General features: G+C 27.0%; 1 protein-coding gene across 2 annotated transcripts; it reads right to left on the bottom strand.

The window, feature by feature from the left end:
- Window positions 1-2,498: 2,498 nt before the first annotated feature.
- Window positions 2,499-24,098, bottom strand: LOC107166783 (serine protease inhibitor 2-like). Of its 2 annotated transcripts, XM_089226749.1 has the most exons (14): window positions 23,929-24,098; window positions 23,697-23,857; window positions 23,453-23,635; window positions 15,006-15,222; window positions 14,704-14,918; window positions 14,451-14,636; window positions 13,914-14,061; window positions 13,642-13,830; window positions 8,842-8,933; window positions 8,342-8,735; window positions 7,871-8,085; window positions 7,357-7,542; window positions 5,324-5,465; window positions 2,499-2,890 (listed from the first exon to the last, which is right to left on the bottom strand). In XM_089226749.1, exons 1-14 carry the CDS (start codon window positions 23,933-23,935, stop codon window positions 2,736-2,738), a joined length of 2,490 nt encoding a protein of 829 aa, XP_089082875.1. In that variant the 5' UTR covers window positions 23,936-24,098; the 3' UTR covers window positions 2,499-2,735. The 2 variants fall into 2 exon arrangements, with proteins under 2 accessions (XP_089082875.1, XP_089082877.1); XM_089226751.1 differs by lacking the exon at window positions 5,324-5,465 and having other exon boundaries at window positions 2,735-2,890.
- Between the last annotated feature and the right edge of the window lie 72 nt (window positions 24,099-24,170).

The raw sequence follows: 24,170 nt of genomic DNA, 5'->3' as shown, positions 1-24,170 counted from the left end.
TAAAGTGTCGGTAAAAAAATGTTGGAGGACCAAAAAAACTTGAAAATTTAATACAAGGTTCCTTATGAGTTGTTCTTATTGTAGCGAAAAAAAATTAAAAATCGTAAGTCACGATTTTTTTAATAAGCGTTTATAGTTCAAAATTTTACGAAATCTGTCGAAAACGCGAAAATTTGCAAGTAGTTTTGAAGTTAAATCATAAAATTTTTTGCGTTTATAACTAAGGATTAAAAATACAACACTAAGTTTTCCATAAGTTTTCCTTCAAGTAGCTATAGAGAAAACTCGAAGCATCATTATAGGAAAATTTTTAAGTGCGTTTGAATTTTAAATTTTTACTAAATAGCGTACCGATAACGATTTATCCTGAAACGATTTTAAATATTTGTTATTATTCAAAAAGTATAAGGCCTAGATACTTGAAAATTTTACCAGTTATTAGGATTGGCATTTTCTTTACATGATTTAATTTTCAAAATATTTTGACTTTTTTAAAGATATTTATAGACGACTGAAATTTTCAATGTCTGAAAAATTTTTTTGAAGTGTCGATAAAAACTTTTTGGCCCTATCAAAATACTTAAAAATTGAATACAAAGTTCCTCATAAGTTATTCTTATAGTAATTAAAAAATTATAAAAATACATAGGCACAATTTTTTTTAATTAGCATTTGAAGTTCAAATATTGACTTAATACGTAAAAATTACGGAAACGATCAAATTATCTTAGACAGAAATTCATAAAAATTTTTCTTTTTAGATCTAAGATTTGAAAATTTAATACAAGGCTCCTAACATATTTTTACAATAGCAGTTGAAAAATAAAATAAATGTATAGCCACAATTTTTTTTTTACATGTATTAAAATTTTAATTTTGACAACATACGTAAAAATCACAAAAATTCCGTAAATTATTTTATCCTAGAAATTCATAAAAACTTTTCCTTTTGTACCTAAGATTTGAAAATTTTATACAAGGCTCCTAAAATATTTTTACAATAGCATATGAAAAATAAAAGAAATATATAGTCACAAATTTTTTTTATAAGCATTTACAGTTCAAATTTTGACTAAATACATAAAAATTACGGCAATGTTCAAATTATCTTAGATCGAAATTCATAAAAGTTTTTCTTTTTAATTCTAAGATTTGAGAATTTAATACAAGGCTCATAATATAGTTTTGCAATAGCAGTTGAAAAATAAAAGAAATATATAGCCACATTTTTTTTACATGCATTCAAATTTTAATTTTGACAACATACGTAAAAATCACGAAAATTCGTAAATTATTTTATTCTAGAAATTCATAAAAAATTTTCCTTCTATACCTAAGATTTGAAAATTTAATACAAGGCTCCGAAATTATTTATACAATAGCAGCTGAAAAATCAAGAAATGTATAGTCACATTTTTTTTTATAAGCATTTAAAGTTCAAATTTTGTCTAAATACGTAAAAATTACGAAAATTCGCAAATTATTATAAGCTAGAAATTCATAAAAAATTTTCTTTTTAAATCTAAGATTTGAAAATTTAATACAAGATTCTTTACAAATTTGTCAATCTTTATCACAAAAAAAATGTCCACCGGAAATTCAAATTAAATTTTTATTTGCATTTGAATTTCAAATATTGACAAAAATTCGTCAAAACCATGAATATTTGCAAATTATTTTGTAGTTCAAAATTCATAATTTTGTTTGAATTTATATCTAAGGTTATAAAATTTAACACCAAGTTTTCCATAAGTTTTGCTTCAAATAGCTATAGAGAAAATTTGAAGCGTCATTATAAGTGTAATGATAACGATTTATCCTCAAACCTGCAGGTATTCGTTATTCGTATATCTATGATAATATAAGGTATTATGAATTATGATAACTACATGATAACTACACTAATTGATTTACCATGCCATATGCAAAATGCGTCTTAATTGAAAAATAAAATATTTGTTTCAAAATAGAATATATGACAATATTTAAATATAATATATCCTAGACCAGGCACGTAGCCAGGATTTTATATTGGGGGGGTCGAAATAAATTGTTAGTACAATTTTTATACTTAATTGATATATAAAACCTATTGCTATTAAGCCCTAATGATTTTATGTGCCGGTGCACAAAAATTTCGGTGGGTGGGTTGGGGGGGTCCAGACCCCATGGACCCCCCCCCTGGATACGTGCCTGTCCTAGACTGACAAATCATCTCCGTTCAGAATCGTTTTTCGTATACAATGATACCTATCATTGCCTTCAAATTTAATCCCATCCATTACAGTAACCTACAGTACAGCAGAGCGACATCCACGACTTACCCGCTTTTTTTATACATGAGAACTATTCTGGAGTAAAACCTATAAAGGTACTAAAGGCTAAATTAGTTGCTCATAATAGATTATTTATTAAATCCATCGTTGGACATAAGATGGAAAATTAAGTACTCACTGTTCAGCAAGCGGTAAGGCGTGAAATTAAAAATTCATTACAAATTATTTTAATTTTTAAAACTATATTTATTTTTTATTTTTTAAAATACAAATTAATTTTGAATGTTACTATTTACTGAATGAACCTAAAAATTAAATTGATTTCTATAAAAGTAATTTAACAACTATCTTTTAATGATGTTTATTGACTTAGTTTTTGTAAAGATGCAGGGTATACAATATACATATCGTACATCATAATGATTTGTTTGCGTCACACATCCAAAAGGTTTGATTACATTAATTTGAAATATTACTATTTACATCATATACTTGGCCACTGAATAAAATATTTCTAGTAGCACGGTTAAAAATGTAAAAAATAAAAGGCCGATTTACAACGACAGTCGCAGGTGATGGTTGAGGTATGTTACTCAAAGGTATAACAGAAACAACTGAAAAATAAATACATACATTAACAATATTGATAGTTGTATATGTACCTTATATTGGTATAAATGTTTTAACTTAAAAAAACACAAATACAACGATGACTAAAGCAAAGCCGTATTATATAGATTTTGTCTTGGACGGTAAAGCTCAATTGAGCATGCCTTTTTAGCAACACAATTGAATATAAAATATTTTATGCAACGAGTGACGTAGTCATATTCACATACCTAGTCGAAATTTATTATTTACACTTATTATTATTATGATAGCAAACTTAAATGAGCAGTGAGCCGAGCCTATTGATTAACAAATTCATTTTTAAGCAATAAATATTAGTTTTAACCGTAATATACTGACCGTTGAAGATGCGACGTTTTAAATATTTATCATTGGAGGAAAATATAAGATAATTAACAATCCAAAAATGTTTATAGAAATAATTCAGTTTATGTAGTATTTAGTCACATTGTTAAAAAAAATCAGTTTATTTTTTAAGAGATATATAAATAATATAACAATGTTTTATAATAATTTTATCGGTAACTTTAAAATCATACTATATATTGAATTATTATAATTATTTAAATAAATACTTTTTGAGTAATATAAATTAAAATTTAAAGTGACAACATTGCAGTTGTTATTGCTCAATCGTATGTAGGTTTCCTTTTGTTTTTATTTCCTTTGATATTAATTCTATTATAAATATTGAGGGAGAACAGTTGTCCCGCGCTAAACAGATTTTGCTATGTTATACGTTTGTAAGACGGAGACAACACATGCGGGGTGTGGCGTCCTCTTAATAGTAGATATTCCGCATTACGAAATCGTATTAATATCGAAACTATGTTGAATACTTGAATGTGAAGGAAAATGTTACTGCCACCTATATCGGCTATATCATAGTTACAGGTAGTAGGACGAATTCAGACATAGACAGCCTCCGGGACGGAATTCGGTCTTCAGTTATGGAACCAAAGTGGCCCGGGACGGAATTTGGTACCAGCCCTTGGCGTGGCCACTTTGGCGTAAATCAATTTGGCGTAAGACTATTTTGGCGTTAAGTTTTGACCTAATATGACTAGTATATCAGTAGTTGTCTGTGCGAGTAATATAATAAATTATTATTAATAATTAATAAATAATAATATAATAATTAATAATCATTATGTATAATAATTATTAAATAATGAAGTGTAGGTGGAGTAAAAAATCAATTGATATAAATGTGTATAAATAAAAAGTAATTGACTTTAATCAATAGTCTAGTAGTTTAGTTCATATATATAAAAAATATAAATGTAATTTAAGTATAATTTAGTAACAACTTATATTTTGAGCTATCTTAAAAAACTATATACCTCGACCTCAAGTGCTCTTTATTTGAGCCATTGCCGATTACAACTGATTAGTGAATATTAAACTTTATGACATCTGATTACTGATTACACGCAACATACCCGCACAGACGACAGATATACAGTCACATTAGTCTACTTTTCTAGTATACAGACATTTTATATCATACATGTTCAAATTCTTATTAATTTTAAATATACGCCAAAAAAGTATTACGCCAAAATGGCAAAATAGTCTTACGCCAAAATGGTTTACGCCAAAGTGGCCTCGCCAATACGGCCATGCCAAAATGTCCGGGTCCGTACTATGGCTCGAGACTTATAGAGTTATGAGTTATACTTCACTATAAAACACCTAAATAAGCATTATCATATGCTTAGAAAACCCGTAAAATATGCAAAATAATATAATTTTCTTAATTCATGTATGCCAACGGGTATTGACTAGTTCTGGGAAAACATATAAATATACGGGGCTCCATGTTTAAAAATATCTTCACGAATTGGAGCTTTGTTAAATATGTTTTAATACTGATAATATATAACATTATCGACAGATTTTTATTGTGTTCTAAGCTCTAACTTCAGTCTTATCATAAAGAACCACGCACAGAACATGGATCAATTCAGTGTACTGCTTTGACATCTGAAGATGTAAGACGTTGTTAAATCAGTTAAAACAAGTAACAACCGATAATCATTTAGTATTTTTGGAAAAAACACCAATACAATTTTATCTGACAGCATAAAAATACATCGTGGGTCAAGGAAATAATTTAGCCATAAGGAATGTATAGAATTACAACGGCAAAACGGTCGCAAAATGATTCATAAAGAAAATTCTTAGGCATGAACTTATAATATAAATACGGCGGAAATGGAAATTAAAAAAACATCAACATTATGACAAAAATATCATAAAATAAACAAATAAAAGGACAACTAATATGTATGTGATACGGTCTACTACAAAAAACAATAGTCTCGATCCCTGCTCATAATCAATATAATAATAGTTTTAATAAAGTTAATATAAATAACAGACATAACCATAAAATATATATTATATAGGTATACCTGTAACTGCGCTAGCTTTAGAGCCTTTTTCATTGATTTCCATTGTTACCTTATGTGTAATATCCTTCACTAACACTTGTTTTGCTGGGTTAAATATCGATGTTAGATTTGCGCTACTACTAAAGATAGATGTTAATCCGATCTAAATATATAATTAATTACAATTATTATTAAGCATTTATAACGTTTAATATAAAATAAACACGTAGGATGATCAAATATTCAAATGAATATCTATCCGAAAGGATCGAGTCATGTGGTGTATACTATTTTTACAAAATGGGAGCTAGTATAAAAATAATGAATGTAATACCTATAGATATTGCAAACATTTTTTAATAAAACATAATATAGTTTTAAAAATATTGATTTATATTTTGTACACATTTTGGTTTTTAATACCAAATAAATTAATATAACGAAAAACTAATCACAAATTAAAAAAACTTTAACCTAAAAACATGTGATGCACCATTTTAGAGTACATTTTTTTTACTCATTCACTCAAATTATGTTCTAAAATTCACTTCTTTATATTTAGTTTTAAATTTGAAAATAATTGTAAGTATTTATTTAGTGTATATTATTATAGTAAAACCATTATATTATTTATTATTAGTAATATAGTAGAATATATGTGTAAAATATTCACAAATGTGTTTAAAAAGTCTTGCATTATATTAGAAAAGGTTTATAGAATTATAAGCACTTATAAATTATTTACTTAATTTAAATAAATAAATAAATAGAACAGCAAAAGAAATGCCCATAAAAATGAATTAGGTATGTTGTATTCAGCAACTAATTTAGTGCACACACACAAAAACATTTTATTAAATTATAAAAAATAAAGATAGGTAATACCAATTCATTAATAATAGACAAATGAAGCAAATAAGCTGAGGCAGCACTTTGTAAAAACATGGTGGTAACGGGGCAGACGGGCAGTACCTAGTACCTACCTGCTGGTCTAGTACGAGACTTATGTTTGTGGTGTTTCGTTAAAAAATCGTTTTCTGTGTTTTTGTTTTAAAAATAATAAAAAGACATTCTAATAGTTTAAATTATTTATTGTAATTATTATTGAGTGTACTATCCAAAAAAAGAGGTATATGACAGGAAGGTATAACATTATTATCAGGCACAATACACAATATTTTTATCCATAGGCGTAACTAGACCCTAAAGTGAAGGGGGGGGGGCTTAAGCCCAAGAATTTTAATAATTGGCAAATTAAGTGTGGGTACTGACCCCCAAACACATTACATTAATTGATTATGATTGTAATATAAAACAAGTAATAAACAAGGTGATATTGTGGAAACATTAAAATATGAACTTAGGTATTATTAAGTATTATTTTAAGTTAAATTTTCTTCAGATATATGTGAAACTATGATAGTTTAAGGAATTTTATACATAACTCCCAAATCTTTAGAGCCCACCAGATCATGGCTTAGTTCATGTTTCAACTACCAGTGATTAAGTAACTGGGCTAAATATTCTACTAAAATATTTAAAAAAGCATAAAAAATCCAATAAAAATATATAAATATGCATAAAAAGCACATGAAAATTGAAAAATATGCATTTTTTTCTAAAATTGACAAAATATGCAAAAAAATGCATTTCTAATTTTTATATTTAAAGTTGTCATTGGATTTCTAGCTTGGTCTGCTATAAATTTAAAGCATACAGAAAAATATGCAACTCCTACAACTTCCGAGCTCTAGTCATTAGTCATTACTCATTACATACAATAATATATACTTTAATAACCAATAAAATAAATATTTTTCCAAAATATTAATAAAAAAAAATAAAACGATACTTAGTTTAAAAGTACTGCTGGGAAGTGCAGAACTAAGAATTAGGACAGGGGGGGCTAAGCCCCCCCCCCCCAAAGTCTCTCTAGTTATGCCTATGTTATTATCCCAGCAATATCAATAGGTATCTACCAACAAAATTTCAGATATTGCCCCGGTGTAACATTCTAATTATTAACTTTAATATCCAAATATTTATACTCTTACCTTTTTAAGTACAGATGATAACTTTGTCGAGAAATTAATTTTGAACTGTGGCAAATGCAAATTGATAGTTCTTTGATAAACTGAATTCAATATTTTAGAAAAAGGATTATGTTGTGAGTCTTTCAATACTTGTACAGTTGAAGTATTTACATCTGGCAATAATATAAGCATAGAAAAATTTGTGTCCTATAAATAAATAAAAATATATAAAATATAATATATTTAAATTACATAAAATATATAATATAAAATATTGTTGTACCTACTAACTATTTTGTATTTAAATTATTTATCATTTCAATAACATTTCTAAACCCTTTTTTTAAGCAAACCAACTAATATGTTTATAATTACATATTATTGAGGTTTCAAAAAACTTTTTATTGTTGTATAAATTATAGTCAATTTGATTTTCTATGAAAAAACTGAAGTTTATTTTTAACTATATTTAATTTTTTATCACAAATTAAGTTATTTTATCCAATTGTATTACTTATTTTTAATTTTTAATTACCTTGTAAAGAAGCTCAACAACTTGGGCCTTAATATCTGATATATAACCATATCCTACTTGGCTTTGTAAATTCATCATACTGACTTCAATGCACATACCAGGTTTTGTGTAAAAACACTGTTTTTTAGTGCTACTTTTATTAAACTCTACTAACCAATCTCCTTTGAAATAAAGTACATTTGCCAATAAAAGTTCAGTGTTTTCATCAAAATCATCTATAACATTATTTTAAATTTAATTAAGTTCTTGAACAACAATTAATTAAATCAAAGTATTTTTTCTAATAAAAATAGTTTGTCCAAATACAAAAATAAATTAAAACAAGCACACATCATTGCAAAAATCAACCAATCATTTTCTCAGAATCTAAAAGTTTAATAATAAATAATAATTTTATGGTTTTGTATTAAAATAGTGAAAATATTTTGAATATTAAAATAATCAAAATTTTAAATATAAAAACGCACAAACCTTTAGAAATTATACTGTTTACAAGTCCTTGTGTTACATCAGAAACTTGTTTATTGATCATTTTAACTGATGCTTCAATATTAAGAATATTAATTTCAGTTATATTAGCGGAGTACTTATCTTGTGCAGTATCTTTGAAATAGTTAGATATACTGTTTTTATTCTTAACAAACATGTAGTTGACAACTACTATATCAATTACATCACTCTCCATAGATAATTGATTTGCATGTAATACATTATGAAATGTTGATTGGTCAGTTGGTAAACGTAATACCCTATTTAATTGATCTAACGTATCTCCGCGAGCCCCTTCCGATAGCAATGTTAACATGGTTTTAATACTAGCTGTAGAAACTACAACATTTGAATCTGGTTGATTTAAGCTAAGTTCCTATGCAATTTAAAAACAATAAAAATGCTGATTAAAATTTATTGAAAGTACTGATAGTGAATTATATTATAAAAAGTTAAAAAGTTAAATATCAAAATATACTTACTTGAAATAGTTCTCTGTCGAAATAACTAAACCGCTGGAAATCAACCTCTTGTTCAAAATTCATTTTCATTTTCAACTCAATGTTTTCTACAGCTATAATATATAATGTATACACTATAAAAGGTGTAACAGATAGAACTGAATTTTGGAATAACTTTAGTTCAAATTAAATTTTTTTTTTCTTTATTCATTAAGTGACCCTAGCGCTACATGTATAGTACATTTTTTTATGTTTTTTTTTAGTACTGAAAATAAAAAAAAATTTAATTCAATAAAAATTTTTTGGATAAATTCAAAATAGCCTATTTGTGAATCTGGTTATAAGAACAATTTTTATGGTAAAAAGATTGATCTAAATCAAGTAATTTTTTTTAGAATTTTCTTTAAATTCAATTTTTTTGGTTAAATTAATTTAGAACGTAATAACTTTTTGATTTTTAAGAATTTGCTGCTATGAGTATATTTCTTAAATTATTTACTTATCATATAATATTAACAATTTTTTTCATATGTTTAATTATCAAATTTTTTTATTTTTTTTTTAGTCAGGTCTTTCTGTTACATTCTGTAAATGTATTTCAATTTTTAAATCTGGTGGTAGTTGGGGAGCATATTTATAAACCAAACTGATTGTTCCTTGACAATGACATAAAAACACCTTCTAAAAACCACTTAATCAGAATAATGATTGGTTGCTCCTAGCATTTAAATTAAAATACTAACGAGTCCATATAATTATTAAACTAGAAAATACAATATCTTTTTCTATTTTCAATTATACAACCTAATTTTTTTGAATGGGTCAAAGATCTCTTCTAATTAAACTAAAAACTGTAGATGATTATTTTTAAGATTTAAAATATTCTACGGAAACAAATACTATCCATCCATGCAGTCCTAAGGAAATAAAACAGATGATAGACAGACTTGCAAATAAAAAAAGTCCTGGACATGACCTTGTTACCAATAAAATTCTAAAAAACTTTACCCCAAAAGCCCTTGCGTTCTTAGTCAATCTTTTAAACTGCTGTAAACTAATTCAGTCCCTATACCTGAACTGGAAAAAAGTAATATACTAATTGAGCCTGGAGTTAGAAAAGTAATAGTATAAGAGTTGAGTCCGAGGATTATTTTGAGTAAAATATAAAATCAATCATCCAAAGTATAGAAACAGCAAAAATTATGCCGCGCATCAAGGCCCCTCCAGATGGATACCTGTATATATTAAATACGTATCATTTTTATTTATATTTAATACTATGTTTTATTCAGCCCATCCAAATATTTACCAATTTATAAACATTTCGTTGAATGTACAATGCTAAACGTATATAAAAATTAGAAGTGTTCATATAATTAATACAAGAAATTATATAAAAGTAAAAGAAATCAATAATTAAATGCAGTTGTTGCAATCGAGCACAATAACTAGATTTGAACAAATACAATGTTTATCCCATACATTTTAACCAATATAAAAAATGTTATTTTATCATCTATATTTATTTTATTTATACAATATATTTGTAAAACATTTTTAACCATACCTGTAGAATTTTTTATTACAGACGGTCTCCTTAATCTGTAAAAATGGTAAAGAAAATGTTTTCTTTTTTATTTGACGGGACTCAGTTAGTATTATACCTAAAATTTCACTGCACTCAATTTGTATATATCCTAAAACAACCCGGGACTCAATTCGTCATTAAAGGTTATAGTGGGACTCAGTTCATATGCAGCCTTTTAAACTACATTTTAAGAATAGGATATTTTCCAAACCCCTTGAAACAAGCAATTATCATTCCTATACACAAACCTGGGAAATTAAACAGTTTACCTGAAAGCTATAGACCTATTTATTTACTACCTATGCTCTCCAAACTATTAGAAAGGATACTGCTACACAGAATGAAACCATACCTAGAAATTATTCCACTTCACTAATTCGGCTTTGAACCTCACCTCCACATGTTATCAATTTCAGTGAATCTCAGAAATAATAGATGGATTTTAAAATAAAAAATACACAACCACTGCCTTTCTTGATGTCGCACAGGCCTTCGACGAGGTCTGGCACCTAAGTCTCATGTCAAATTTAACAAAACTAAAACTGCCAATCTATCTATATAATATAATATTCTCATTTATCACAAATTGCACATTTAAAGTATGAATAGATACTGATACCTCTAAAGAACACCCAATAAAAGCAGGGGCCAGTCCTTGGCCCCACCTTGTTTAATGTTTTGTTATGATATCCCAGTTCCAAAAAAAATGTAAATTAGCAATGTACGCAGACGATACTGTTATCTTAACACAACATAAAAATCTTGAAAACTTAATAACAGATCTACAAATTTCTTTAGATCAAATTTCATACTGGTTCATAAAATGGAAACTCTCTCTTAACCTAATTATGAGTGAAGAGAAAATATTTATGCCAAAGAAATATACAAATCCAACTCAATTAAAAATCAAAAATCTGTCTATATTATGGAATAATAAAGATTAATCAATTAGATATCTCAGGGTTTACTTTAATGAAGAATTAACATGGAAAATGCATATGTATAAATGAAAAATTAAACCAAGCTTATACACAATTGAAAATCTTGGTAATCGGATAAAAAAATCATGGATAAAAAATACATGGGATAAAAAGCCACCGATAAAAAAGACACGGATTTATTTTTATGCTAAAACAATTTAGGTACTACAATACATTATTATTTATTTTAAAATTGAATACAATCAATATAATTTAAAAATGTTATAACCAAAAAAAGCGAAATATTTCGAAAATTAAGCTATGTGAAGAAAATACCAAAATACGTGTATTTTTACTTTTTAATACAAAAATATTACACATTTTAAATCCTCCTAAAATTATTAGTAGACTATACACTAAATAAGCTATATCGTCTGATTATTTTTCAATAATAATTGGACTAATCTTATCGCCGTATCGTAACGTAAATGTTTGAATGGCAATCGAACAATATATTGTGTAATTGTGTCTATAATCCAATATTATATAATATTAATATATTATTAGGAATTGGGTAAAATTTTATCTTCTATGCGCTATTTGGCACCGTTATACTCAGTCTGTGTACCTACAGTGTAACTGTGTAAGTGTCGTGAAATAAAATAGTCTAAGGTGTTAAATTTGTGGTAATATATTTATTAGTTTATTCACGGAATTTTTTTGAATTTTGTATAATGGAAATTGTCAAAACTAATAAAGGAAGCAATAAAATTTGTTTTTTGTCACGCCTGCACCGAAAGTTTGGTTTTCGACAACGGTCGAAGCGTTCGAAAGCGTCCTTTTTCCGTCCAGCGGGCGGTAAAGTGGAAATCCCCAAAGTGCCGGGCGGAAAAGAGGAAATCCCCAAAAGTGCCGGGCGGAAAAGAGGAAATCCCCAAAAGTGCCGGGCGGAAAAGAAGAAATCCCCAAAAGTGCCGACCGCCGGGCGCGTATCCCCTGCACAACCAGAAATTAAAATGTATACCTACCACGGTTCTTACAAAACATAAACTTTTGGTTACATCTTAAATGTATAGTATAACCTCCTTGCATGACGCATAAACATTTAAACATATTTAATTTGCACTGTTCCTAGATAAGTGCGTCGAACGATGCGTTAGTAAATGTCTTCCATGAAATTTTTTTTGTAGAATAGTCTATAATTGTTGCATAGATCCCTGCATAACCTTTTCCATGAACGCAGGGGCGTGACAAAAAATAGTATGTGTGGCTCGCGCGGGAAGGCCATTTCAGTCTTGGGCGATTTTTTTTTTTTTTTTTTTCTTCACGACGCCCGCGACTGAAATGGCTCACTTCCCGCCCTTGCCACACAATATACTATTAATGGTCATATGTACGTCATCAAGCTTTTGGGAAATTTATTTTGATCCTCTCATATGTAATGATGGCTTAACTCTACGAACAACGGATGAGTATTTAACAGCTATTGCTTACACAATACGATTATTTTAATAGTTTTTTTATTTTTATATTACCTACATTTTTAAATCCTAAATTTTAAATTTTAACTTTTTTAAATAATTTTAAATTATATTGTATTCAATTTTAAAATAAATCCGTGTCTTTTTTATCCATGGCTTTTTTATCAGTGGCTTTTTTATCAGTGGCTTTTTTATCTAATGTATTTCTTATCCCCTAGCTTTTTTATCCATGACTTTTTTATCCGTGGATTTTTTGACCGTGACTTTTTTATCCTAGATCCGAAAATCTTATACCCCCTAATAAATACAGTTTAACACTTCAGACTAAATTCTCACTTCTAATATACACATCAATACTAATACCATTAATTGTATATGCCATTACCAATATTGGCAGTCGCCAGTCGTATGCAAATAAAAATTACAAACGATACAAAACAAATTTCTCAGAATAGCTCTTAAAGTCTCATGGTACATGCGAAACACACAACTCCACAATGACACTGGAATACTATCACTTAGATCAATGAACAATTTAAAAATTTCATTCGAAATTAAAAACAGAAGGTGCCCTTCACTTTAACATTGGGAAAAGAACCAAATACCGCAGACTAAAGCCACAGCTATCCTAAGATGTTTTACTTGAAGCAGTTAAAGCTCAAGAAGACTATCCAGACTCATAATCAAGCTAAAATGTAACCGTAAACTTATTTATAAACCTTAATTAATTAACTATATAATATTTTTAAAGTATTATAAAAATACTTGGTGTATTGAAGCAATTTATGATAATAAATACATTAAAAAAAAAGATTTAAGATTATAAATTTACATTTTATTGGAGTTGGAGTGTTGGCCATTGGAATAGTAACTACAGGTGAGCCCTGTGAAAGTGGATTCATGACTTGTCCAACAAATACTATGGTATCCATTGTAATATCTTCTATCATGAACAAAAATGGTCTATCGACTTCAAAATAAGCATCAATTGATGCTCCAAAACGGTGATCTAAATCAACTTCTATAATATAATTAAAAAACTATTAATTTTACCTCTGTAGACATAAATAAATTAATATTTTATAATTATTAATTAAAGCAAACCAGTAGCTGCATGAGCGGTGCTTCCTTGTTCATTTACTTCGAGTCCAGCTTTTTGAAGTATATTAGACACGATAAGACTCCCAAATTGGCCATCATTTCCTAAATTTGTTAAATTTGCATTTGGTCCAAACATTTCGGTAATACCTAACTATTAATAAGTAAAAATAAATATTTAAGTCAAGTTAAGTACTACATTACTACTATCGAAATTACTAAATTACCTTTATAAATACAAAGAATCATTATTTTAATTATATTATTATACAAGTCCTTTAATCACTTGCAAGATTTTCAAGGAAGAAATTGGAGTGAATCGATACGTATCAGATCAATTTTGAGCGTTCAAGAAGGTATACATGCAGTATATCTGCAAGATGTTGTACATACCAACCTGTATCAGACTCAGACTTTGATACTAGATGGTACGTAACTATTCCTAATTTATAAATATCCAATGTTTCTTCTTGAAAATCTTGCTAACTTTTCTAAACACAGATAACTGGAATACAAAATATACTATTATGAAAAAAATCCAACCTTTTGTAATAATGGTCCAAGAATTGATGTATATTCAAAATTAAATTTTGGTAACACAACTTTAGTAGAAAACATCTTCATATTTTTTATTGATTCTCCCAATAATGATGGATTAATTCTATTAATTAGATCATCTAAACCATTAATTTCATCTGGCAATATTATATACATAACAAATTTATTTCCCTGTGAAAATATTGTCAAGTAAGTAGATAATTAGAAATTACTATAAAAACATTAAGTCATACTTTACCTGATATGGCAAACTAATTAATCTAGCATTAAGTGATTCTATGGTAGATAATTTAAAATAGTTGTAAGCAGTCATTAATGGAACATCAACAGCAGTTTTCGAGTTTAAATAAAATGTACCTCTTTTGGTAAGATCTTTATCAAATGGAATTGTCCAATATCCTTTAAAATATATAGCATTCAATAAAAGAAGAACTGTACTTTCTTTAGTTTCAGCTAAAAAATATTACCATAATATTAAAATTTTGTTATTAAATTTCATATGACAAATATTATATTATGGTTACTAAATTAGATATAAACCTTCAGATATTAGTTGTTGAATACGGCCATGAGTAAGGATTTCTGCCCATTGATTTATTGAATTTACAGCCTTAGCAGGTTTACTAAAGTCAACCACCTCAAAACTTGAATTATACCACCTAGATATAGTTTCTATAAAATCAGATTTTGGTTGAACTGATATATCCATAAATAATTTAGTGCCAATATCCAATTCATAATCATCTTTACCATGGCTCTAAGCAATACATTTTAATTTTAAACTTAACAATTATTAAACTCAATAACAAATGACATAAGTTTTAAAGCCAATGTTAAAACAAAAAAAAAAAAATTGTTATTCTTCATTTGAATATCTTAATTTGCTCAAACTTAAAATATCTAAAAAAAAAGTTAATTTTTTAGACTTCAGTTACAGTATAAAGTACTCAAGAGAAACCTTGTTTCAAATATTAAATACTTAGTTATAAAAATTGAACATTTTATACATTTTAAACTATAAAAAAAATGTGTTAATTTAAATGAAATTTGTCAACATATGAACGTTAAATGCTTTAAAAAAAAAAAAAAACTATGACAAGATATCTTTAATATTTTTGAACTGCTGCTATGATAACATATTAGGAGCCTTAAATAAAAATATAAGTTAATTGACCTAGAAAAACATTTTTATTAAAAATGTCTATAAATAACTCAAAAAGGTAAAATATTTTAAAAATTATACAATACATAGAAAATGTTAATATTAACATTTGACAAAAATTTCAAGTATTTGTGGATATCAAGATAATTACAAGGATATAAGAAAATCGTTAATTCAAGGGTGAATATCCAATATCCCAACAAAATGAAATTCTAACACTCAAAAAGTGTAATGTGACTTTTCAACCTTTTTTTTATGTAAAATATGCAAAAACTTATGATAAATTATTTTCGTGAATTATAACATTAAATGCATATAAAACAATATTATGATTACATTTTTTATTTGGTATAATATACCAAATAAACAAGTACCTATTGAGAAACCTTCAAACCTTGTATTGAATTTTTTTAATTTTTGACCAAGCAAAAATTATAATATCGATCAACATTTATAAACGAAAACAAATAACAATTTTTAAAAGTCTATAAATATCTGTTAAAATAATAATATATTATATTTTTATTTTTTATGTATATTTAAAATTGTATTATTTACGATAAAGTAAACATTTGGTGAATATTTTAAATATTTACAGTTATTCGTTTGTGAGTTGCACATCTTAGGACCCGTTTTACAATCATAGTTTAAACCTCGGTTTTTCTTGAACCACTGATTTTACCGGCCGAATACCGGGGTTTAACTATTGTAATACGGGCCCTTAACCAAGAAAAACGAAACTGATTTTGTCAAAAACTGACGTTACGTTAAAATTCCCGTTTTTCCTTGATTAATTTTTAATATTTTTAACATTACATACTGAAAATTTTAAATTTTGACAATCACTTAAATCTACTTTTCAAACAGAAACGGCAAACACTAGGTACCCACAGAGAGAAAAATCGTAACATTTATAATAGAATGTTTCTTCCTGAACGGCTCCTATACACCGGACATAAAACTAAAAGTATAAAATATAAAGTAACACACGCAATGCAAATCAATACATTTACAAATGATTAAATTAGTAAAATTAAAAATAAAATAATACTTTCACAAAACGTTGATTTACCAATCATTAAATTGAGTAATAATTCCATAATGTGAATAATGATGAATGATGATTGATAAATGCCGATAAGATGATATATTTCGGGTTAAACCAAAGAACTAGGTATTCTCCTACCTATTATTATGTTTGTGCATAATATAAAATATATATGTGAATAAGGGCCTCTTTGTTTACAAGTTGACAGCGTTGTGTATCATATTTGATACACGTTCCTAAAACTTTCAATTATTGCAATTTATATTGCCATTAAAATTGTACTTATACTTGCCAATTTCGTTTTTCGATATTATTGACTTATTTATATCCAGGGATTTACCGATGTCAGACACTAAAAAAAAGTGATTATCATATAATATGATACTCAGCCCGGGTGAAAAAACTACCCAGGACTGATATGATACTGAAGGCATTTGTGGTAAGTTCAATGAAATTGGTAGTCAACTTGTTAAGATGGTTGGTGGGATTGTGGATGAACTCAAGTGAAGTCTCAGTTCTTAATTATTGTTGGTAATCCCTGGAAATCATCGCGACTTCCAACTCGAGCTATAGGTACTTATAAGTAGGTAAAAATTAAATTAATTAAAATTACAAGTGCAATGTAAATAGTGTGAAAGGAAAAAAGGTAGATATAATGTTTTGTTACACCAGGTTTAAAACAATCAAAATATTGTATATATTAATTATAATTAAGGGATAAATTTATTATATATTTATATTTTATACTAAAGTATTCTAACATTGTAAGAAATCCTAACCTTTAGGTAAAAAACAAGAGTTTTAATGTATTTTCAATACATTAAGAAAAAATTCCATTAGTTAACACATTACACATATTTAATTTAAGGTGCGACTAAACCCCCTAAATCCGCTATTAACTATTTAACTATCACGCGCGTTTGATACTTATGTAATAATGGTAAAGTGTAATAGCTTTATACTCAATTTCTGGTATCTTACATTATTTTTTATTTGATAAGTAATTTCCAAAAATTTTAAAATGACCTTGCAGGATTTACTAAAAATCATAGATGATATCACCCCAAAATTCTACCGTTGAACAAGTCTTTGAAATAGAGTACTATTTAATTATCTATATAATGTTTGAGAAGTTTCTTTAATAAGAAATTAGTTCACGTACATAGTTCATGTTTATATGTTTATCTAGTCAAAACTTAAAAGGGAACTAAATCGTTTCTCGTTAATCCACATGTGTGCAGTTATCTGTCTTACAAACGTACAACTTAGAAAAAACTGCGCAGGATAGAACCACTCAGGCCATAGTCATAACTAAGAAACAAACTTTTCACATTATAAAAATAGAAAATTTACCGAGAAACATATCGTTATATTTTTTCGATATCAAAAATACAAAAAAAAAAGCAGGTAAGTGGATGTCGCTCTGCTGTACAGTAGGTTACAAGTGGGTTACTGTAATGGATGGAATTAAATTTGAATCCAATGATATTATATCATTGTATACGAAAAACGATTTTGAACGGAGGCGGGTTATCTGTCTAGGATATATTACAGATTATTAAAAATTTTCAAACCTCAGATTTAAAAAGAACAATTTTTATGAATTTCTAGCTTAAAATAATTTACAAATTATTGTGATTTTTACGTATGTTGTCAAAATTAAAATTTGAATGCTTGTAAAAAAAATTGTGACTATGCATTTCTTTTATTTTTCAACTGCTATTGTAAAAATGTGTTAGGAGCCTTGTATTAAATTTTCAAGCTTTTCTACCCAACAAATACATTTTTATCGATATTTATAGAAAAAAAACTAAAAAAGTTGAAAAATTAAAATATCAATAAACAGCTCAAAAAAAAAATCTAAATATTTTGAAAATTGTATCAAATATAGAAAATTCCTATATAAACATTGAGTGAAAATTTAAAGTATCTGCGGTCATTTGTTCAAGAGTTACACCAAAATAAGAAAATCGCTAAATGAAAATTCTAGTGAAAAACCAATGTTGTCAAAATTTAAATTTCAAACACTCATAAAAACTTAATTTGACTTTCTGGTGGACATTTTTTTTTTGTGATTAAGATTAACAAACTTGTAAGGAATCTTGTATTAAATTTTCAAATCTTAGATTTAAAAAGAAATTTTTTATGAATTTCTAGCTTAAAATAATTTGTGAATTTTTTACGTATTTTGTCAAAATTCAAACTTTGAATGCTTATAAAAAAATTTGTGACAGCGAATTGATTTTATTTTTCAACTCCTATTGTAACAATATGTTAGGAGCATTGTATTAAATTGTCAAGCTTTTCTACCCAACAAATAAATTTTAATCGATATTAATTTTAAAAAAAACTAATAATTATCGAAAATTGCATTACTTATAAATAATTCAACTTAAGTCGAAATTTGTTGATTGCAATTGAAATTGCATTGTGGATAGAATATAAATATTCGGTGAAAATTTCATGTATCTATTATGGTCATTTGTTTTAAAGTTACATCAAAAACCAAAATCGATTTTGTCGAAAACTGATTGTGCGTAAAATTTCCCGTTATTTTTCCCTTAATCTTTATGATGCTTATAAATTTTTAGTTTATCCCGATTATTTAGAAAAATATTGAATTTTTTTACTTTTGACTTCCCAAAGTACCAACTAGATTCACTTTCTGATCGAACGAGGTACTGAGGTAAAAAATCGAAGCACTTTTACTGCTCCAAAACGTGATGACACGACACAAAAAAAATAAAAATAAAAACACACATCATGGTAAAATCAATACATTCATCGCTCCGCTCAGAATCCAAAAGTTATTCAGGTTTGTGTACTTGGCGAATAATCGACAATCGTAATGCTTTACCGCGGCCCGCCCTGTCATAATATGCGGCCTACGATCATATTTTACATTGAGCATGTACATTTTCTAGTTCAATAAAATTATAACAGTTGAGCTATTGCTAACGGAAACATGCGATATAAAACATTTGTAATTTAAAAAAAAATGTTTATCTATACATGTTTTAATAATAATAATAATTTGTAATTTTAAATGTACCTACTTACCTACCTAATTTTAAAAATTGTTAAAATAAAACTGAATTTTTATATAAAATACATATTTTTACTACGAATGCAGCCCGCAAGATTTAAAAAAATGATATGTGGCCCACTGCATAAAAAGGTGGAAGACCCCTACTTTACCGGCTTTATTAAGGTCTCCAGACACTGCAGCGGTGGCGATTACCATTGGACGCAGTAACGGTAAAATTAAGCCGGTCACAATTTACCGCCAATGCCAAGACAAAAGAATTTTATCGCTACCGATGCAGTGTGTGGGAAAGGTTAAACTTTAGAAAGAGACAACACATGCGGGTATAGCTTAGCCTTAAAGATAAAAATAATGTTTTGTTCTTCAATAATTTTAAAATTATACTAGGTAAAACTTTTTAGTAATTAATTATTAAATTAGATACCTAGCTCTAGCTGTTTTATATTTAAAATGTTTAATTGTTTATTTCATGCAAGTTAAGACCGATAAGAACACACCGTGACAGCAGAGGCCGCAACTAGGTCGAATTTTTTTTTTTTTTGGTGGAGGGGGCTAGAATTTTAACTCGTGTATATTTTGTTTTCGAAATGTTATACATTGATAATAACTGAAATAATAATAATAATAATAATAATATTTGGGAGGGCTAGACAAATATTTAGGGGGCAAAGCTGCCCTAGTGACTGACTTCATATTTTGTTAACATTGACAATATTAACGTAGGTATATTGTCATAATATATGGGTTTAATTATATAGGCAGTTTATTATAATACAGACTAAATTTAAAATATATATGATAATATAAACTTTTGCCATAAAATGTTTTAAATTCACTATCGGCAAGAAAAATTAACAAAATTTCAATTTTTTCACTAAACGAAAAAGGAACTACAAGTTCCAATTAAGATCTTGCAAAATTAAAACCAAACGAAATCATTGGAACGAGTTTCTTCCGAGCATCCGAGCACTGCGTTTCAGATTTGATAAAATTGCATAACAGATCGTAAATCGAGGCTACACAGTATTAGATACTTCGAATATTAATTATGATTAAATATTTTCAATAGTTTATCTCTTTTCTCCAAATAAAAATAAAGAAGACATTTTATAACCTAGTATGTACTATTAAAAATCATTTTTCAACTAAAATGATGTATTAAAACATAGATTTTGTATCAAATGATTGAACTTGACGAGTATAGACTAGTGTTCGGTTTCTGTATCCTTTCTAGCTTGCTATATAAAAAATTGTTTTTATAGCGTTTGTGTTTGTATATTTAAATAGGTAGCAGAATTTATTGTTAAATCGCAGTTAATCTTAAGCATGAATAATAATTAAAACGGAATAAAAGAACTTAATCAATGACCGTTATCAATATTTAATGAATTCGATAGTCTAATCTTAAATTTAAGGCAATCATAAATAATACCTACATGATAGAACAATAAATAATTAATAATTATTGTAACTGATACATAATAATTCAGATCACAAAAATCATCTCACAAATATTGGCACTGCAAGAAACAATTCACTAACTGGTTCAGACTTTTTTAAAGAGATATGTTCTATAATATATTTATATTCTTCAATTTCACCACTTTTTTTAAGTTATTAAAATAATTATTAGTTTAATATTCCTAAGACATTTGATTAATGTCCTCTGACCTACAATTCTAAAATTTTAAGTAAGTGCCTTCTATTTGTGTATTAAATCTGTAGCGTATACAATTCTTCAATTTCAAGGTCTAATACAATATTATTAAAAATCACAAGTAAAATAATATCAAATGAAAAAATCCAATAGAATTTATGTACAATGTATTAAACAACAAATTTTGAGTCCTCATTAACGATTATACTATCTTTCTATTATACCATTTATTTTCTTATTAGATTTTGATTTTTAAAACATACTAACAATTATGGTCAAACCATACCAATATGTCTAATCTCAACTATTTTTGAAATAAATCTTAAATAAACATATAAAATTTAAAAAATGTATTTATAAAAAAATTATTCCACTAACACAAAACATTATGTACTACGTTTATATGATGGTGTTAAAACGGTTTGAAATTAAATCAGTTTTAATATCTTTAACTAGTGCGAGCGTTTTAACTCATAAAACGATTTACATTTTTTAAAACGGATTATTATATAAATTGGACAACGCTTATTAAACATAATATTATTGCAGAAATTGATTTCTGATATTTAAATTATTATTAGAGCCAGGGTTAAGAATGTTAAGATATACAATTAGAACAGGTTTATATTATGATTCAAACAGGTTTTTTCATCGTTTAAGACACAAACTTTAAAAACCCTGATATAATTATACCTTGTAATTTGCTTTAGTCTTAAAGATATTACAATTTCAATGATAAAATTACGATAAACTATCAATTTTAGTTATGACGCCAAAAGTCAAAACATAATATTATGAATACGATACTGCCTAAGTGTTTGTTATCTGTCTTAGTACAGTATATAAATAAATGTCTTAAAACGTAAGCATACCACATTTTCGCACACTAATTAAAATTGTGTGCTATTAAGATTGTTTTATTAGACTTATTATCACACTTTTAGGTATGAACATTATTATTTTCAAGTAGCATGCAAGTATGTGAAATTTCATGAATAAAAAATGGTCGTATTCGCTTAAAAAATAAAATATCGAATACAAAACTGATGCGCCGATAATGTCATAACCTAAAAATTTTAATATTAGGTTACATTATAACAAAAACAAACGAAACACTATTAAAACTAAATAGTGAACGATAGTTTGCCAACAACGTTTGGTAAGACGGATACCGGGATACGACAAATACACGAGTAGCATCCTTTTTAAACACAATACAAATCTCTCACAAAAAATTATAAAGAAAATCCGTTAAGCAAATTGTAATATAGATTCAATCCAATCAAGATTTTCTTTTAAAATTAGCTTCAAAATAAAAAAATATAATATTTTTTTCCGATCTGTAAACCTGTTTCTTATGAATAAAGAAGTATTGTAAAAGACCTCAAGCGGTGTTTGTATCTTACATATGTGGTGTAACGTAAAAAATTAACATTTAATTTTGTAGCTAATTAATACCTATGAGACTTCTTAAGTTAATTTACAAATCATCAAATTTAAGGGTAATAACTAATAACAAATTCTGTGGTAACATACTAAAATTTAATTTTTACACGACAATAACTGATTTCAAAATCAAAATATCGTAAAAACTGTTGGAAAAATCAACAAACCACTTGATGTATTGTTACACCTTAAGTAAATTCATTCTAATTTAAAAATTAATGAAGTTAAATAAGAACGGTATATCGCAAATTTTCTTTTAAGTATTTGTAAGACTGAGACCGAGACAACAGATTTGCAGATACAATATGTGACACATTGATTCGACCTCTCAGCAACATTGTAAGCTGTTTACTAACAAAATAGTATTAAATTATTCAAACTAAATGAATATAATACAGAATGAGACTTTTTCTCACATGCCTCACTATGGTACGGTATTAGATTGTATTGACATTATATTATATTAAATTGTTTATTTGAAAAATATCAATTTTTTTTCAAAAATTACTTGTGTCGGTGTTTCACACAACTAAAAATCATCACATATTAGTACCCTTCAATTAAACAATTAAAACGTTGGGTTTTTGAATACTTTAAGTGTAATAATGATGTTAAATCAATAATTTACTTGTAATGACTGCAATTTTTGTGAATAACGTTCTCTTATATTTTGCTTACGACCACTTATTCCAACAATTTGTTCTATCTGTTTAGCTGTAGTTCCTAGAGCTCCTTCATATAACATCAACAGCACCAACTTAACACTTATAGAAGATATAACTGCATTATTTTTCTCAACATCATGCAAAGCCTATTGATTAAGAAAATGAATTTGATTATCACGAAAATCACTTTTTAATTGTTTAGAGTACTTTGCACAATCTCCAATTAAAAGCATGAAAATCTGGCACATTGTTATCAGACACTTTTTGAGTTTGTAATTTGTCTTTTGCATTAGCATTAACTTGAGATCTACTAGTAGCAGAAAGTACTACTACAGCAAAAACCGAACAAATGATAAAAAATAAAATATCTAAAATAAAAAATAAAAATGTTGTATTTAAAAATTGAATAAGTTATATTGAGTTAAATTAAATCACTTGCCTTTCATTGTATCCAAAGGTGTTTTATTAATTAAAAAAGTTAAAAGACACACGGAAGTAACAAAGTATGCATAAGTACAAATAAATAAAACAACTACAATATATATTTGGTTAATAATATTCGGCAAGATGAACCTTGTTATTCACTAATAGCTGAATAACTGGTTCTATACTTCTACGTATTTATTAAAAACAAGTTTTTAAACTGACCCCACCTTGAAGTATTAAATTAATGACCAGGTA

This window comes from Diuraphis noxia, unplaced genomic scaffold (assembly GCF_037042655.1).
Source record: "Diuraphis noxia isolate RWA-SAM2 unplaced genomic scaffold, SU_Dnox_SAM2 contig0004, whole genome shotgun sequence".
Classification (NCBI taxonomy): Eukaryota; Metazoa; Arthropoda; class Insecta; order Hemiptera; family Aphididae; genus Diuraphis; species Diuraphis noxia.
Note: the sequence above shows the minus strand (reverse complement) of the source record. Positions and strands in the feature narration are given on the sequence as shown.